General features: G+C 34.8%; 2 protein-coding genes and 1 long non-coding RNA gene across 4 annotated transcripts; 1 reads left to right on the top strand and 2 right to left on the bottom strand.

Moving 5' to 3' along the window:
- Positions 1-5677: 5677 nt before the first annotated feature.
- Positions 5678-10721, top strand: LOC145611311 (putative galactinol--sucrose galactosyltransferase 6). Its single transcript, XM_081666632.1, has 5 exons — positions 5678-5981; positions 7509-8866; positions 9161-9370; positions 9477-9611; positions 9851-10721. Exons 1-5 carry the CDS (start codon positions 5748-5750, stop codon positions 10494-10496), a joined length of 2583 nt encoding a protein of 860 aa, XP_081522758.1. The 5' UTR covers positions 5678-5747; the 3' UTR covers positions 10497-10721.
- An 83-nt stretch (positions 10722-10804) lies between these two features.
- LOC145612401 (uncharacterized) lies at positions 10805-17507 on the bottom strand. Of its 2 annotated transcripts, XM_081667776.1 has the most exons (9): positions 17020-17507; positions 15657-15794; positions 15284-15410; positions 13903-14016; positions 13136-13334; positions 13006-13051; positions 12255-12330; positions 11625-11780; positions 10805-11202 (listed from the first exon to the last, which is right to left on the bottom strand). In XM_081667776.1, the coding sequence occupies exons 2-9, from the start codon at positions 15711-15713 to the stop codon at positions 10952-10954; spliced, it is 1026 nt and encodes a 341-aa protein (XP_081523902.1). In that variant the 5' UTR covers positions 15714-15794; positions 17020-17507; the 3' UTR covers positions 10805-10951. The 2 variants fall into 2 exon arrangements, with proteins under 2 accessions (XP_081523902.1, XP_081523904.1); XM_081667778.1 differs by lacking the exons at positions 15657-15794; positions 17020-17507 and having other exon boundaries at positions 15195-15318.
- A 961-nt stretch (positions 17508-18468) lies between these two features.
- On the bottom strand, positions 18469-19003 carry LOC145612402 (uncharacterized). The gene is made up of 2 exons (XR_014106597.1): positions 18874-19003; positions 18469-18720 (listed from the first exon to the last, which is right to left on the bottom strand). It is a non-coding gene; the product is annotated as an uncharacterized LOC145612402 (long non-coding RNA).
- Between the last annotated feature and the right edge of the window lie 809 nt (positions 19004-19812).

Below are 19812 nucleotides of genomic sequence, written 5' to 3'. Positions count from 1 at the left end.
AATAATTTCAGCCATTGGATCAATTAATTGATAGTTTATTGATGATTTTCAACCATTGGATTTTGAGAAAATGGTGAAAGATTATTATGTAAGCATTTTGTATAAAATTACACGTACATAGCTAAATGATTGTTATACAAATTATTAAAAATAAATTAAAATTGATGATTCTATAATTATTATTGATTTAAAATTAGTTGATTTTTCTTGCAACTCCCGCTTCTAGTTTCAATTTCTTAATTGGATGAAATATATAACTTCACGTTTTGCTTAAGAATGTTTCGACGGCTCTAATATATATAGGTTGATTATGATGATTGACTGATTGTATAAGTGTCATTAACGACTTAAAAAATGTATTGACGTTGAAATTAAAGTATAAAAATTTCTTTTATAATTCTATACTCAAATCATGATGTTACAATTAATAACTCAGATTGTGAATTCGTGATATTAGAATTTTACAAACCTTGCTGGAGCCACGTGGAAGGATTAGATCGGAAGCTACACGGTATTAATAACACCGTACCAAGTAAAATTAAGCTTACAGTACACGGATTAGAAGTTTATGTCATTCTTTTTTTAGTGGTAAGGAGAATGATCCTATTAGATCGAAACTTTTCATAGGTAATCAAATTTAGTAAAGCAAGTCAGGCTCACCGTAGCTATTAGGAACCAATTCATTTGGTGAAACTCCTATCAACTACAACAAGTACTATATGAAATTAGGTTACTCTTATGTGCATGGTTTAAACAAAAAGAGATCAAATACGTAGTATCCGAATTACAGAGAGTATGTAATGAAAAACTTCACTAGTTTAACAATGAATTCAGGTTGCTATAAAAAAAAAAAAAAAAAAAATTATGCATCCAACGCTATATTGGAGCCTTGGAGGAAGGAAAGCCAATTGCACTCACATTTATTTCAAAATAAATATAGCAAAAAAAAAATTAATTATTTCATCTCTCTATCTCAAATAAATGCATTTGACTTTTTTGTATGGTCAACATTTACACTTGCACCTAAAGCTGTCAAAAACTGATCCGACCCAAGGAATCGACCTGAACCGGCAATGATCTGAACTCAACCTGTACGCGGACAATGGGGTGAAACTAGTGACTTGAAACCCGACTTAAAACTGACCATATGTTAATCGACAACCAATTTGATCCAATACTATTTGACCTAAACTCGAACCTGCTCCCTACCTGAGAGTAATTTAAGTGTCAACTGATTTAATCCGACCCAACAACAATCTAAACCCGAACTAGTAGCCGACCGAATTAGAACCCGTACCCGAGTCATTGAAGGTTTAAATCAACTTATATACTGGTAAAAATATGTAAACCACAATCCGATTCAACTTGTATACCTTTTGGTCTCAAGGCTTTTTGCCACTAGGCCCTGAAACCTCAAAATTTCCTCAAAAGCGTGGATTATAGCCTTCAACTTTGTAATTTTTTGACCTTTTTTCGCCTAGAACTAAAAATTACCAAGATATTTACCATGGTCCCTAATACCCTCTGGGAGTACAATTGGGTCGGTGGAACCATCAAATATGCCCTTAAACAGTCATTTTACCCGTTCACAACTTGCAATGATTTCGTAAACTCAAGCCTTCCACGAACGTTTATCACAACATATAATGATCATATATGGTTTCAAACAACATTATATGTCCCCGAGATGTATCCCTTAGGGTCTCAAGGCTTTTCGCCACAGTCCCCTAAACCTCAAAATTTCCTAAAAAAACGTGGATAGCCTTCGATTTTGTAATTTTTTGACCTTTTTTTGCCCGGAAATATAAATTACCAAGATGTTTACCATTGTCCCTAATACCCTCCGGGAGTCCAATTGGGTCGGTGGAACCATCCAATATGCCCTTAAACGGTCATTTTACCCGTTTACAACTTGTAGTGATTTCGTAAACTCAAGCCTACCACGTACGTTTATGACAACATATAATGATCATATATGGTTTCAAACGGCATTATATGACCCCGAGATGTATCCCTTAGGGTTTCAAGGCTTTTCTCCACCGGCCCCGAAACCTCAAAATTCCTCAAAAAGCGTGGTTTATAGCCTTTAATTTTGTAATTTTTTGACATTTTTTCGCCCGGAAATAAAAATTACCAATATGTTTACCATGATCCCTAATAGCCTCCGGGAGTCCAATTGGATCGAGGGAACCATCCAATATGCCCTTAAACAGTCATTTTACTCGTTCACAACTTGCAGTGATTTCGTAAACTCAAGCCTACCACAGACGTTTATGACAATATATAATGATCATATGTGGTTTCAAACGACATTATATGACCCTGAAATGTATCCCTTAGGGTCTCAAGGCTTTTCTCCATTGGGCCTCGAAACCTCGAAATTTCGTAAAATAGCGTGGATTATAGCCTTCAATTTTGTTATTTTTTAACATTTTTTCGCCCGGAAATAATAATTACTAAGATATTTACCGTGGTCCCTAATACCCTCCAGGGGTCCAATTGGGTCGGTGGAACCATCCAATATGCTTTTAAACGGTCATTTTACCCGTTCACAACTTGCAGTGATATTGTAAACTCAAGCTTATCACGTACGTAAGTTTGTAATAACATATAATGATCATATGTGGTTTCAAATGGCATTATATGACCCCGAGATATATCCCCTAGGGTCTCAACACTTTTCATCACCGGGCTTCGAAACCTCAAAATTTCCTCAAAAAGCGTGAATTATTATAGCTTTCAATTTTGTAATTTTTTGACCATTTTTCGTCCGGAAAATAAAAATTGCTGAGATGTTTACCATGGTCTTTAATACCCTCCAGGAGTCTAATTGGGGCGGTTAAACCGTCCAGTATGCCCTTAAACGGTCATCTTACTCGTTCACAACTTGTAGTGATTTCGTAAACTCAAGGCCACCACGGACGTTTATGACAACATATGATGATCATATGTGGTTTCAAACGACATTATATGACCCTGAGATGTACTCTTAGGGTCTCAAGGCTTATCGCCTCCGGGCCCCGAAACCTCAAAATTTCATCAAAAAGCGTGGATTATAGCCTTTAATTTTATAATTTTTTGACCTTTTTTCGCCCGAAAATAAAAATTGCCGAGATGTTTACCATGGTCCCTAATACCCTCCGGGAGTCCAATTGGGTCGGTAAAATAATCCAATATGTCCTGAAACGGTCATTTTACCCGTTCGCAACTTGCACCGATTTCGTAAACTCAAGCCTACCACGGATGTTTATGACAACATATAATGGTCATATATGGTTTCAAATGGCATTATATGACCCCGAGATGTATCCCTTAGGGTCTCAAGGCTTTTCGCTATCGGCCCCCAAAACCTCAAAATTTCCTCATATAACTTGGATATAGCCTTCAATTTTGACCTTTTTTGCCCGCAAATAAAAATTGCCAAGATCTTTACCATGATCTCTAATACCCTTCGGGTGTCCAATTGGGTCGGTGGAACCATCCAATATGCCCTTAAACAGTCATTTTACCCGTTTACAACTTGCATTGATTTCGTAAACTCAAGCCTACCACGTACGTTTATGACAACATATAATGATCATATATGGTTTCAAACGGCATTATATGACCCCGAGATATATCCCTTAGGGTCTCAACACTTTTTGCCACCGGGCCTCGAAACCTCAAAATTTCCTCAAAAAGTGTGGATTATAGGTTGCACCTTTGGCTGTTGATTTTTTGAAGTACTCCCTCCCAAAAAATAATTGTTGAGTTTATTTTATTAAGGAAAATGAAGTATATTATTGCTTATACATAGCCATAAGGGCTACATATATCATTACCCTTTTATTATTTTTTATTTAGAAAACACATTACCCTTTTATCAATTAATTGTACCCTTTTATTATTTTTTATTTTGAAAACACATTACCCTTTTATTTTTCTTCTTATTTTTCCCTCAAGATAAAACCTAAATTCATTCTCTTCCTCATACTTGGTAATTTTCTTGACTTTTTTTTGATAACATAGCCGTTGCAATAAAAAAAAATAAAAAAAAATTTCGCCTATTACAAGAAGTTAACTAAATATGAGTATATGACCAGATAAATTTTACGTAGTATAAATTATAATTTTACTAGATGAAACCCGTGCAATGTTTATTTTTTAAAAACTTATGTGTTAAAATTAGTTATATATTTAGATAAAATCCCTAATATTAAAAGATAATATTTAATTAATTTAAACTTAAAAATCTCATTCGCCAATTTTGCTTACGTGGCATTTGAATTATTTAATTCTAAAAGAAATTAATAATCTCTTATTTAATTGGCTACTACTAAGATTTATAATCCTATATGGCGCGCTGAGAAAATTAGATCCTACGTGGCTCTCTAAAAGCTCGGGAAAAAACTCCCCTTTATATATATATATATATATTAGATTTGATCACTATAGTTTTATCTTTCAATGAAGTGAAAAAAGTTGCTTAAACACTTAGCAAGTGAACAAACTGTGGTGCAATCATGCAACAAAAAGGGATAAATTAAATTACCAAATCCATATGATTAAAAGTAGGTTTGATCTTATATGATTGTTCAAGTGATTTATGAAAACTCTAGAAAATGAATACTGTAGATCAACAACTAGAATATTACTCTACTTGTAGTATCTAGATTAATCACGAATCAGATATTTTACTTGCCCAAAATAAAAAGTGACTTTTTATAATTTAGATTAACAAGATATTCAAATTATACACAATAATCTACCGTCAAAGTTTTCAATTTTGGACATAGAATTGGAGCTGTACCTCCATGAACTTAATACAAATTATAAACAATAAAAATATATTTATTAGAGCGGCTAATGCGCATCAAGTTTGAGAAACTCTTTCCTTATGTCATAATTTTAGTTGTAGACAGCTTTAATAAGAGAAAATAAATACGAGTAAACAAATATTTTTAGAGGTATAAATGTCCATATACCATTGTTAAGAGTTTAAAAAAAAATAACAATTATACCGTAATATTAATGATAACAAATACCAAGTAAGTAAATAAACCTTTTAAAGGATATAATTATCCAAACACCATAAAAGTTGTTGTTTTTTATTTTATTTTTTTTATTACTATTTTTTGTAATAACTTAGACCCTGTTCACTTCACCTTAATAAAATAATATTAAGTAAATTAATTTCAGTTCAGTAAAAATAAGTTCAGAGAAAATTAGTAAATAAAATTTCAATTCAGTAAAAATAATTTCAATTCAGTAAAAATAATTTCAGTTCAGTAAAAATAAGTTCAGAGAAAATTAGTAAATAAAATTTCAATTCAGTAAAAATAATTTCAATTCAGTAAAAATAATTTCAGTTCAGTAAAAGTAATTTAAATTCAGCAAATATAATTTTGTTTCAGTAAAAATAATTTCAGTTCAGAAAAAAAAAGAAGTGAAGTGAATGGTATGGTACTTTACTATCATCCTTGTTGCGAGTCAAACAAACAAACAAACTCCCAAAAATAGGGATTCTAGATTGAGCTAAGACGTGGATCCAACGTGTCAAAATTATCAACCGTCGAAAATTAACAACAATCCATTATCCACCGTTGGATCATCATTCTACAAGTCAACCATTAGTTCTCCATTGAAAAATTGAGTATAAACCCAAAGAATCTAGACATTCAAGCAGAGAATAGTTTCCCACTTTCCTGTTTCTTTCTCCCTCCAATAAAATAAAATAAAAACCAAAATATTCAAAAAAAAAAAAAAAAATGGTCACAAAAATTAGAAGCACTATAAATTCATCTCAAATTCCTCTATTTACTCAAACAATTAACAAGAAAAACTGCATTATTTCTACAGTAAAAAATCCAAATTTGCCACTTTCTTTCAATCAATTTCCTAAATATTCTGGGAAATACTCAAATTTTCTCTCCTCAAATTGTTTAAGATCTTCCAGAAAGTCAATCAATCATCTTCAACCTTTCTCTGTTAAATCTTTCAAGGTAAGAAATTTGTTTATCTATGAAAGTTTGAATCTTTTCTGGGTTTTAGTTAATGTAGCTAGATGATTCATGTTGTTTTAATTTTAATGTTTTCTGGGTTTTAGTTATAATGTAGCTAGATGATTCATGTTGTTTTTATTTGAATGTTTTCTGGTTTTAGTTATAATGTTGATGATTAGTTGATTTTATATTTTATTTATATGGGCGGATCCCGATACTTTAACCGTCTAAACTAGTTGACGAATTGACACTCAACATTTACATGATTGATGATATAAGGTGTTAAGTTGTGGATTGTTTGTTAGGGATAAGATGATTAGATGTAATTATTGGTGTCCAATTTTTTTTGGGTTTCTTAATTGAAGATATATTTGCATAAAAATACATATACACTTATATACCATGATACAATTTTGGATTTTTGGTAGTATGATATTTTTATAAGCTATTTCTAGGTGGGTCTAATTTATCTTCTTCCAAAATTATACACTAGATTATTTTGATAAATTTTTATACAACCTTAGTTTTGTACCATATAGATTAGGAACTTGCTTATCCTGTTTCAATTTATATTTGATCATCTTAATTTAGAATTTGAAGCTAGTCCAAGAATTTTAAGCTTGTTTTATGTAAATTTTAAGCTTATAATTGAATCCTGAACCATAATATCATATCATAACTTGTTTTGTCCATTTAATCTATCAAATTGGTCAAGATTCACAAGTTTGTAGCCTCTTCTATACGTTACCAGTCGTTTTTCGTTGCATTTGCTTCATTAATAGGCTTGTGAATGTCGTGATTTGATTTTGATTGTTATGGACTTGTACCAAGATCGAGCCTTAGACAAGCGGATCTAATTTTACCATCTGGTACCGTAACAAACTAACAACGAATTTGGTACCATGAGATTATGGGGTCGTTTTCAGTACCAATTTTTGTAACAAACTACTACCTCCGGTCCAATTTACTCGCAACAAAGAAATATTTTATGTCTCACAAATAATACCCCTTTGTTGCGAGTAAATTGGACCGGAGGTAGTATTTCCCATAAGTTGCACAAACTTGTATGATGTAACAAACTATTTTTCATAAGCTGCACAAACCTGTATGTATGATTGTATGATGTATGGAGTAGTACCATTTTTGATCCAATGGACGTTAACTAGCTTAGGCTGCATAGTTTATAAAGTCTTGAGGGTGGTATCAAAGATCTTTGAGGTTACGACTTCTTAAAGAAACAAAAAAAACCCATTGAGATCTCGATTTTGTTGCTTATTACTCCGTATAAATCTAGATATTGTATACTAGGCATTAGTTTATCAGCTCATAAGCCCGAATTTGCACTATATCCAATTTCCCTGTATGTATAACTCTTCACAAGATAATATGAACATAATAAACTTAACAAGTTATTTCATTATCTCTAGTCACTTATTGTGTTAAAGTTTGTTACTTTGTTTGTCATTTCTCGTGGAAATTGATTGCCTTGAATCTAATATTTGCTCACATAGTTTTTCATTTTGGCAGAGGGCTGAGAGCCTAGAGAAAGAAAAAGAAATGACTATAGCACCAGCTGTTCGAATTGCAGACGGGAATGTTATAGTAAAAGACCGGACCATCCTAACTGGAGTACCCAATAATGTGATAGCAACATCAGGTTCATCATCTGGTCCGGTTGAGGGAGTTTTTATAGGGGCTGACTTCGACCAACCTAGCAGCAGCCATGTGGTGTCATTAGGTACTCTTAGAGATGTTCGGTTCATGGCATGTTTCCGATTCAAGTTATGGTGGATGGCTCAAAAAATGGGTGACAAAGGTGGTGACATCCCTTTGGAAACTCAGTTTTTATTGGTCGAGACCAAGGATGGGTCACACATTGAATCAGACAGTGGAGATGAAGCTAATCAGATCATCTATGCAGTTTTCCTGCCTTTGGTTGAGGGTTCGTTCAGGGCTTGTCTACAGGGGAACGCACAAGATGAATTGGAGCTTTGTTTAGAGAGTGGGGATGATGAGATCAAGGGGACTTCATTTACTCATTCTCTGTTTGTGAGTGCAGGGACTGATCCCTACGCCACCATCTTTGAAGCGATCAGGGCAGTTAAATCTCATCTTAAGACGTTTAGGCAACGTCATGAAAAGAAGTTGCCTGGGATTATTGACTACTTTGGGTGGTGTACTTGGGATGCATTTTATAAAGAAGTCACCCAAGAAGGTGTTGAAGCTGGCTTGGCTAGCCTCTCCTCAGGTGGGACCCCACCTAAGTTTGTGATCATTGATGATGGTTGGCAGTCTGTCGGGGTAGACCCACGAAAGGAAACCTCATCTGAAGAGAATAAAGATAATTCAGAGGAGGATGAACCTGTGCCAAGACTAACTGGGATTAAGGAGAATGAGAAGTTTCAAAAGAAGGATGACCCTAGTGTTGGAATTAAGAACATAGTAAATATAGCTAAGGAAAAATACGGGTTGAAATACGTGTATGTATGGCACGCCATTACTGGATATTGGGGTGGAGTCCGCCCTGGGGTTAAGGAGATGGAGGAGTATGAGTCACTGATGAAGTACCCTAATGTATCTAAGGGAGTAGTGGAAAATGAGCCGGTGTGGAAGAGTGACCCTATGAAGGTGCAGGGGTTAGGATTAGTGAACCCAAAGAGTGTGTACAAATTCTATAATGACTTGCACAGTTACTTAGCTTCTAAGGGGATTGATGGGGTTAAGGTGGATGTGCAGTGTATCTTGGAGACCTTAGGCGGAGGGTTTGGTGGTCGAGTGGAGCTCACTAGGCAATACCACCAAGCTCTTGATGCTTCCGTGGCTAGAAATTTTCCAGACAATGGTTGCATTGCATGCATGAGCCACAATACTGATGCATTGTATTGGTAAGTTGACAATCCTATAATCCTACCGTTTTTGCTGTTTTTGGTGATTCTGATTTGAAATTTTCCTGCTTTAGGTGGTTTACCAGTAGTACTTTGGTTTGATCATTTGACGAGGCCTGCCTTATTTACATAACTTCATACGCATCCATTTGGGGGAAGGGGAGGAGTGGGGGGGGGGGGGGGGGGATTAGGATTTCTCGTAATGGCATTAATAATAAACTAATACATATGAAAATCAGTAGTTCATCTTTAGTTCTTTATATGCTGATGTTATGCTTGTTATATCATGAACAGCTCAAAACAAACAGCGATTGTGAGAGCATCAGATGATTTTTACCCACGAGACCCTGTGTCGCACACCATACATATTGCAGCCGTGGCTTACAATAGTGTATTCTTAGGGGAGTTTATGCAACCTGATTGGGATATGTTCCATTCAGACCACCCTGCCGGTGAATACCATGGTTCGGCTAGAGCTATCAGTGGAGGACCAATCTATGTCAGGTGCATAAAACTTTTGTACAGTCTTTTTTCTTACTGATCGTGTCACAATTAGTTAACCAATTTTAGTAGATTATGTTTCTGATTTAATCCTATGTTTGTGTTACAGTGATGCACCTGGAAAGCACAACTTTGATCTGCTTAGGAAGCTTGTTTTGCCTGATGGATCAGTGCTCCGTCCTCGTATGCCTGGTAGACCCACCAGTGATTGCTTGTTCAATGATCCAGCTCGAGACGGTAATAGGTATGGCAACTCTAAACCTTTTTGATTAACTTTAAACCATGTCCAATTCCAAGATAGTATAAAATCAGACATTTCTATTTCAATTCCATCCAATATAAAAGGGCACTTTTGTGATGTAACTCTTAATGAAGGATATTTAAGATATTATTAAAAATAAAACTACCCTAAATTAAACGTTGCACAATTTTTAATTCTGGAGAAATACTAGCAATGTCTAATTTATTGTGACAAAAATGCAGCTTGCTGAAGATATGGAACATGAACAAGTACACTGGTGTGCTAGGAGTGTACAACTGCCAAGGGGCAGCATGGAGTATGACTGAGCGAAAGAACATTTTTCATCCAACCCGACCCGAAGCCCTAACAGGCATTGTCCGTGGCCGAGACGTCCATCTCATCACCGAGGCCGCAGTGGACCCCACCGACTGGAACAGGGATTGTGCTGTCTACCGTCACAGGACGGGTGAGGTTATCACCTTGCCATACAATGTATCTCTGCCAGTGTCACTTAAGGTGTTGGAATATGATGTGTTCACTATAACGCCCATTAAGGTCTTAGCCCCAGGCATTAGCTTTGCCCCATTTGGGCTAATCAAAATGTTTAACGCCGGTGGGGCCATTGACGGGCTAATCTACCAAGTCAGGAGCGGAGCACGAGTGGAAGATGGATCTGCCCATGGTGATGAAATGGTAGGGAAGGTCCAAATGGAGGTGAAAGGTTGTGGGGTGTTTGGGGCTTACTCTTCAATAAGGCCCAAGAGGTGCCGAGTTGGGTCCGAGGAAGTCGAGTTTGAGTACGATTCTGGTTCTGGTTTGGTCACTTTGAGTTTGGATCAAATGCCAGAGGAGAGTAAGAAGGTTCACATAGTAGAGGTTGAGTTATAAGTTAGTTTTTATATTATGTAGTGTTTTTCATAGTTTCTATGAATATATTCTTTTTCCCTTTGCTCCTCGTATGCTGTAGTGTTGGAGGTGCACAATAGCAAGGGATCTATTCTTGAGTTTCAAGGCCATATGTAAACTTTGTTGTTACTGCATTACTGTAAGATTATTACAGTAATATTACTATAGTATTGAATTTGAGGTACTCAAAATTATCATTGTGCATCATTTAGGGCCAGCATCATGGCCTCGGGTACAAGACGTATCTGAAGTATTTTAATGCAAAAGAGAATTGCATATCTAAATTTCATGTGTTATATATAGACAAATGTTGAAAGTTGAAATGTGTAAACAACAATAAATGTTTACTCCATAACAAATGTAAAATTATCTACACCCTGAAACAATAAAGCATATAACCTAGCTATTAACAATGTTCCCACTGTCATAAACATGAATTATAATATATCATCAAATAATTGATCTTCCAGATCCTTAGCATACTCCAAGTCATACTCTTGCTCTTCATCAGGCATCGAACGCAGCTCAGATGATGGAGCCTGTTGAATATTGCCGTTCACCAATGGTGATTCATTTCCCATAAGAAGCTCCATGAAACCAGTGTGTTGTAATTCATCGTCACTTTGCTGCTGTTCAGCAGCAGAAAGTAGCATTAGTTGCTTGTGGTGTCTCTCTTCTCTCTGGTAATTGTAACGTTTTACTTGTACTCTACTGTAATATTAGAACTTGAAGCAATAAAGATGATATTTTTAGGGAAGAAGGCAGCTATTTCATTGAATAAAGATTGAATCTTGCAAACAAGTGGCTTGAGGCCACGACTCTCCTATAGCACCTTTAGGGCACAATGCTCTACTCTCTAGAGATTACTAATTACCAGCTACCCCGCACACTCCCACTCCCCTTTTACTTATATGTACACAATCTGCCAAAAAAGAAAGATGACAAAATTAGTTGCAGCTGTCATTCTTAGAGAGGGCTCTGCCAGCAATCGTTAGCTTGATTTGGTGGCTCCCCTGTTGGGCCTTGCTGCTGCTGCCCCTTCTTTCTTCTGCACTCATAAGTGATCCAATCCTTGTTGTGCTTGCTACCCACGGCATTTGTTGCAGTAATGAGTTACGACAGAATGCTGGTCTGTTCCTATAAACTGTGAGAACATTTCCTTTTGATTTCCCCACTCCTCATTTATGTTGTGCACTTCATCAACAATTGTCAGCCTATCTTCTGCAATATGCTTTATGTTTTCGGTATTGACTACCCTATTAGCCTCTTTAAAAAGAAAGAAGCAAAAAAAAAGGATAAATCAAGTTAGCAAAGATGAGGACCAAGAATTATGTATGTAATCAAAACACAAAATTTGGAATACTTTCACAATTAATCATTTTCACAAACTGACCTTATATTTAGCTTACGGCTAAGGTTGCTAAGCTAAAAATACTATGTAAACCTGGGGCATGATGCCATTGCGGTAGCTTGAGATTCAAAGAAGATTATAAGCGCTATTTAAATAAGAGTACTCGCGTAAAAACACAGAACATAGTTCCTATGAGTATTAACGTTAAGGCGTGGTTGCATCTTTGGTTAATAGGCTGTCAGTAATGGGGTTCAGTAAAACAAGACCAAAAGGGAAAATATTCAAGTCAAGAGACTCAAGACACAGCTAACTCGAGATGACTTTTTGAAATTATAAACCTGACCATGTAATAGCAACAGGAAAGAGCAATAAAGTACTGCAAAGAATACCTCTGATAGCAAGATTTCTAGTTCCTTCATATTCTTTGGCCATTTTCCTGAGCACTTCTAGGTCAAGTTCCATGCCCTGTTCCAAAAATTCAAGCTATTAAGACACAATCAGCAGCAAAATTGCTTTCACAGATCCAAATTAAAAAGGATCAGAGTACATCAGATATGTGTATTGTATCAATTAATAATTCACCAAACAATTTTGTGAGAAAGTTCAAAAGATGGCAGAAAAAAGAAGCAAAGAAGAGAGAGAATTCCTCAGAGTACGTAATTACATTCTTTAGTACAAGCTAATCTATAATCTAACAAGTTTGCACGGTAGAGCGGAAGTATAAACAGAATCAGATTTTTTAAGATTAGAGCCAAAAAAAATTACTGATGACCTCAAGGTGGTTCATAAATGATTCAAAATAAACAACTTTAAGGATTAAGCCAATTACTAAACCGACTAAGAACATAGAAAACATAATTGAATATATCAAGTGCAGGACAAAATCACAATTTGGAGAAAGAGGGGAAGAGAAGGCACACTAGAGGCCTAGACATATCTAGTAGGTCTCGTAGTGATAGCGTAAAATGAGTGTGTGTGTGTTCAATGTGTGTGTGTGTGTGTGTGTTTTATCAATATGCTTTGGCATCAATTTATATGACAGTGATATCATGATATATTAGAAAAAAAAAGTAAAATAAAATAAATAAATAAAACACACAGCCAAAAAGAAACCTAAAATCACAGGTGTACGCAGCATACCATGTCCATGTGAAGATAATGCTCAATCTTAGTATTCGCCAACAATCTACAAAAAGGAAAAGCAGCAAGATGAGGTCAGTTATGAAGCTGAATAAAGCTACAATACTAAACTTATGAGTGTCGGACATACTTTTCATGCATCTTCTTTATGCAGGCATTCTGCACATCTACCAATTCCTTTATCCTCTCTTTCTCAGAAAAATCATTTATGTTGACGAAACCAAACAAGAATGCATTCTTCTCTAGCATCCATCTGACCAAAACAGATACTACTTGGATTCCATTTTCTTTCGCATTTACAACCAGAGCTTTTAGTTTTCGTAATTCTCCTGTAAAAACCATCAAGAGGAGGTTACATCTCAAAGCAAGGTTGAGGGTGAAAGGATGTATGCCAATCAATCAAAAAAGACACGTACACATCTACTTGCCTATTGATTCTGGGAAGAGAAATATAAGATTTTTTTAATACGCCAGTAAAGCCAAATTTTATGATTTTCTAGTCACTTTATATTATATCAATTTGCTGATGCGATGTTGTGTACTGTGTATTGAGGAAAAGACTAAACAAATCCAATATATTTCCGTTATATTAGATTGCATGAATTCTGCAAATCCATATTCGTACAGTCATACCTAAGATGAGAGCCTTTGAAGACAACTATATCACCAGGATCACTTCAGGGGAAAGCAATTATGAAGAGTGTATTATTTTTCTGATAATAATTTATAAGCCACCTGAAATAGAAGGGGGAATGGCAAGAGTAATTAATCAGAGGTAACTTCTTCAGCTGTGACTTGATAGACATACATCTAATATGAATAACTCTGTCTTTCATTTAAGGTTCATAAAGGAAGTGGAAAAAGTAAAATTACTCATATGCAAAAGCAGTTACTTACCAAGAGAGAGATAAATCTTGAAGGGAGGCTTGAATGGCTGTGTCTCGTAGAGACAATAGAGGGCATAAAGAGCACACAGTCTCTGTGACAAAGAATTAGTGGAGATCATATAACCTGCACATGATCACGGAAAGATTAAAAGAATTCGTCAAACAACAAAAGGATATGGATTTCAATCTGTCAAACATATTAAGACTAAAAAGGGACAGAATATCAGTGACCATGAATTAGATCTGATCAGTATTCAGTAGCAATACAACAACAACAACAACAAAAAGAACCACAATAAAAAATAAAAAATAAAAAATAAAAAATAAAAAAAAAATAAAAAAAAAAACCATTCTTATAAAAGTACAATATACAGCTATAAGTATGTATACAAAGTCACTTGACCATATTTGCGCTCAGAGGATCAATCATAACATAATTTGGACCTTCAGATTCTCAGTTCTTTTTCAACAGTTGACTCACACATTATATCAATTCAATAGGTGCTTATGTATCTCACATTCCAGATGTTCCACTCTTGCTAGCACTAAAGAAGCAAATTGGGTGTACATTTCACAAACACATTCATTTCTTTTATCTGGCTTTAACATTTATTTTCAATTGGCATCCAGTATGCTAATGAATTACATTCTTTTGAAAGAAGACCGACTAGTTAGTGCTGCCATCCTATCCAAATCCAGTCCTTAAGAGTTCCCAATATTTTCCTATTCAACTACTTATAATTTCACCCCATCCAGTATGCTAAAAAATCCAGGCATTACTCTTTTAATTTGAACTCGACCAACTTTGATCATTAAAGCTATGCACATCAGGCCTGCGGATAATGCTAGCCTTATCAAGTTAACTATTCAGTCAATAGTTGAACATTATCAGGAAACCCAAATTTCTAAAAATTTCAAAGTAGCCATCACAAGACTCCATTCTGTGCTGGCTAAAAAAATTAACAGCAAGCTCTTCTGTAGAAAGATGTAACCTCAAAGCTACCTAGATGTGTCATTAAGACCATTACAGCCAGCATCACATGCGTTTTATATGTTTCATTTAGATAAGTATTAAATCCAATTGAAATGCAATTGAAATTTCTTAAAGCCTTAGACTTGGTATAGACAAGCTGGATATATTTCAGTTCTTTTACATTTTCAATCTTTTGGTTAAACCTAACAAAATAACTTTGCATGAAACTTAATTAGTTATATCTTATATACAATAATTGGCATCCAACTATAGCTCGTACTTAAAGTGGAAGAACTGGCTATACATTCTCAAAATGATGAAAAGTTCACCTTGTTGATTCACATACAAGATGCATCTGCAAAAACGAACTGTATGTCAATATGTCATTAAATCATTACGCATCAAAGAAGTAACTTACTTATAGAATGGTTGTACAAAGATTGCATAAATATATTCAGGCTGGTAGAAGGTTGAGCCTCATATATGTAGGAAAATTTCCGTTCAAGCCATAATTTTTTCATGTCTGCTAAAGTTTTAAGCTCTCCCTGTATGCAAAATAATAAATTGCTATTAGTTGTCTAGACAAAACATGCTTTTGGCGTTTTGGATTAACTATACAAAATTGAAATCAATGCAATATTGGCAAGAGCTATGAGATTAATTCCACAGAAAACAGCCCATTCAAAGAGATGGAAAAGTATAATAAAGCCATGTGAAAGAATACCAATCCATCATGAAACAAAACATTTAGACTTCTGGATTCATTAATCATACGGCTGCAAAAGGCATACCTCAGAAAACTCTCTTAAAAGCGCATCAAGATCTTGCTTTAAGGGAGATAAATCCATTGTATATATATTACTCAACCAACAAAGTTCCCTCCTTTCTAGTCAAGCTCCAACATGAAACACTAGCCTGCATGCATACAACTGAATAAATAATCACAAGTTATTTATATTCTATATTGATAACTCATGGAAGAAAATATTTAATTACGAGACAAATAATTTCTAGGGTTGTAATAAAGTCTCTTTTTTTACTCAAACATTAAAAAAAAATAAAAAATAAAAAATAAAAAAAAAAGTAGATGAAAACATGAGAAAACCAATTTAGCATTGGGGTAATTACTGTTTTAACTTGGATCAATTCAACAATCAACAACTTCTGATGCATCATGGCCATCATACCTCTAGCTCTCATATCATGGGCAGCCGAACCCACATAATTACCTAATTACCTTCCATCTTACCAACCCAATGAAGAAACTGGAAGGTAACACTATTTTTTTGGTGTTCTATCCGGTTCACCCTTTGGGCTAATCTGGATTCGGGGATCAATACTGGATTACTGGGTGGTAAGGTTCCAGTTCCCTCCCAATTGTTGTTACGGGGGATCGAACACGGGTCCTCCCTACCAAGTGTAGTCCCAATCACCACTACACCAACAGCCAATTGGTGTAACACTATTAGCTGAATAATGTAAGAGCAAATCTAATTCAACAGGAAATAAGTTCCAGGCTTACTAATCGAATAAGGATCGATGTAACTCTACATCAAGTCGTGCTCGAAAAATGGTCGATAAAACTAGTCCAAGCATCAACTGACACCGGAAAATGAGGAAAAGCATTGCTACCCGCCTACCCTTTTAATTCAATAAGAGCTTACATACAACATACAGAGTATTTCTAGTATATAATGAACAGCATTTTTCTCAGCTAGCAAATTGATCGCCAAAAATAACATAAAACCATTATATAATTCAATATGACCTCAAAATCACAGCAATTATATTCAAACACATAATTCCATCCTAATATCAAAGAAATATAAACAAAATCATGCAACACATTAGCAACCAAATTTGACTCAATTATCAATTTAGGCTCAAAAATGGCATACAATTCTTAACGCAAATTGCACATAGAAAATTCTAGCAACAAAATTGCTCGATAAAATATTTCATGTATTCAGAATATGCAATCAAAAGTTCAGTAGTCTGTCTAAAAAAGAACCCTAAATTGATCATACAGACGAATAAATTCACGATAGTAGAAGCTAAAGCCTGATTGTGAAATTGATATTCGATTATTTGAATTATAAATCAAATAAGAAATATGAGAGCAAATTTTAAAATTTAAAAAAAAAAAAAGCTTACTTGAGAAGGTATTTCAATGGAGGAGAGAAAGCTCAGAAGCCAATTCAGTGGAGAATTCCGAGCACGCTTCAATGGCGGAGAGAAAAAGGGTATTAATATGCAAATGAGATGATAATTTTGGGATTTAAATTTTGGTCATTAGGGTCAAACTTGAAGGGACAGAGGTAAAACATAAGATGAGTTTCGGGTCAAGCTTATAACGTCTTTATTTGCGGGAAGTATGATAAGTACATCATTGTCTAGTATGACAAAACACGATAAAATGGTGTAATTTGACTTAGACATGCAAGCATGACACGGTTTGAGTGATGATATGTGGACTAGGGCTCCGCATGGAATATTCTTTTGAAAATTTTGGCTTAACACGTAAGTATGTAACTCGTGGGTCAGACTTAGGCCCTATTTGGTAATTAGCTAGTAGCTGATTATATTAGCTTATTTGACTAGCTGGTTATATTAGCTGGTTTGACTAGTTGGTTATAATTAGCTGATTGTGTAAAAGTGTTTGGTAAATAGCTGTTAATTGTTAGTTGTTTTAGTGTATTTAAGAGCAAAAAAGCTAATTGTTCAATAAACTAATTTTAAAAAGCTCTTATACCAAGCTTTTTCTAAAAGAGTTTTTTTAGCACAAAAAGCTCTTTTAATAAGCTATTTACCAAACACTCAAATTAGCTTTTTTATTTGGTTAAATCTCTAATTGGGCAAAATAAGCTAAAAGCTCTTTAAAAATCTCTTTACCAAACAAGGTCTTAGCTAGTCCAAAAGCACCTGGGCATGATACATAACACGACTCACAACCATATTTACAGCTAATGATTTGATTTTATCTAAATATTATTATTATTTTTAAATCTTAAAGTATATTTTGAATGAATTATGTCACTCATATGCAAATACGAAACAACAACCTATATGGTATTTTCGTAATTAATAAAACTTTCTAATTCATCAAAAAATGAAATTGTCATGTATGTGTTCAATGTCAAATGCAATTTATGATGGATGTGAGATTAAATGAACAAGGTGGATAGGTCAATTCAATAATAACATAAACAAGTATACTAAAGGAGTTGGGATGTAGTGATGTACACACCAAAGTCCCAAACCATAGTACTAGCCATGACCTTATACCAACACAGGGTACACAGCGCAAAGCATCATATTAGGGTTGGCAAACAGGTCGGGTCGATTCAGGTCGACCTGTTTACATAAATAGGTCAGGACCCCCCAACCTGAACCCGACCTGTTTACTTAAACAGGTCGAAAAATTCAACCTGAATCCGACCTGGTTTTAAACGGGTTGACTCGAACCCGTCCTGACTTGACCTGATTTTTTTTTTAAATAAAAATAAAAATAAATGACCTTATAATCTGTTTAACATGTATATTTTGTTAATTAACTCTTTTTTTTAAAAAAAAAAAAAACATGTAACTTTTAACAACATAAAATGCAAACGTCCGTGAAAAAAAAAACATAAAATGCAAACATAATTCAATAGACAGTTCAAAATCAAAATAAGTGTTGTACAGTTCATTCAATAACATAACAATAAAATTAAATATGATTGATTGGCTGGGTATTGTTAAATACATAATTAAGCAGTAATATTTAAAAAGAGTGCTGCTGCATAGTTGAGTAACTTCATCATCTCATTCGGAATCCGCAAGTTCAGGAGAAATAATAGGGGTGTCAGTCGTCATCTGTTGATTAAGAATAAATTAAATAAATAATTAAGCAAACTAGATCTACCAAAATACAAATGCTAAATGCACAGAGAAACGCCACATGCAAAGAGAAATCACAAAAATGCAAAAATTAATAAGTAAAGAGAATGAAATTAATAAGTAAATTACCTTGAGAATGTTGAAATGAAGATTCACGATTTCAATCAACAATTTTAATGGAAAAGAATTGAAAACATGAGAGAGGAGAGAGAAAGAGAAGGAGAAGGAGTAAAGAGTAATGAAATTGAAAGAGTGAAAGCGGCGTGAGGTAAGAAAGTTTTTAGGGTTTTTCATTTTATCATTAGATAAATTGGGCTTGGCCCATACTTAAAAATTAACAGGTTGTAAATATAGGGTGGTAAATAGGTTTAGGCGGGTTGGGTTCGGGTTGACCCGACCTGAAACTGACCCAATTAACTAAACGGGTTTAGGCGGGTTGGTTTCAGGTTGAGATTTCCAACTTGAATCCGACCTATTTAACTTCAGGTCGGGTTCGGATTGACCCAATTACATAAACGGGTTGAAAATCTTCTTCAAAACCCATTTATTTTGGGTTGGGTTCGGGTCGGGTTATCGGGTCGGGTCAGCTTTTGCCAGCCCTATCATATAAGCAATGATTGCTCCCCAAAATTGGGCTATATGCAGCCTATATCTCCCCAAAATTGGACTTTGCTCACCAAAGTCCCAAACCAAGGGCCCCTTATCATTTAGAAATACTCAATAAGCACCCAACCTACTTACATAAACAACTAAACAAGTACTAGTACATAACATTGCTCTAAAAAGGATGGGCTATTGTATTAGTCCACCATAAAAAAGACACATAAATTCATTCATTTTCTATTTTGTGATAGTAAAGTTAAAAATACCTTCAAAATCCACACCCAAATTGGACCATATCACATATCAATGATATCATAAAGCTAACCAACTATATAATTTAAATCCAACCATATAATATAAATGGTCCAGTCACATAATATAACGGTCCATGTAACACTATTTAAAGTTTCAAATTGGTTGAGTTTACTTCACCCATTTTCTTTCTACGTAGTATCTCTGTATCTA

Source organism: Chenopodium album, chromosome 24 (assembly GCF_948465745.1).
Source record: "Chenopodium album chromosome 24, dcCheAlbu1.1, whole genome shotgun sequence".
NCBI lineage: Eukaryota > Viridiplantae > Streptophyta > Magnoliopsida > Caryophyllales > Amaranthaceae > Chenopodium > Chenopodium album.
Note: the sequence above shows the minus strand (reverse complement) of the source record. Positions and strands in the feature narration are given on the sequence as shown.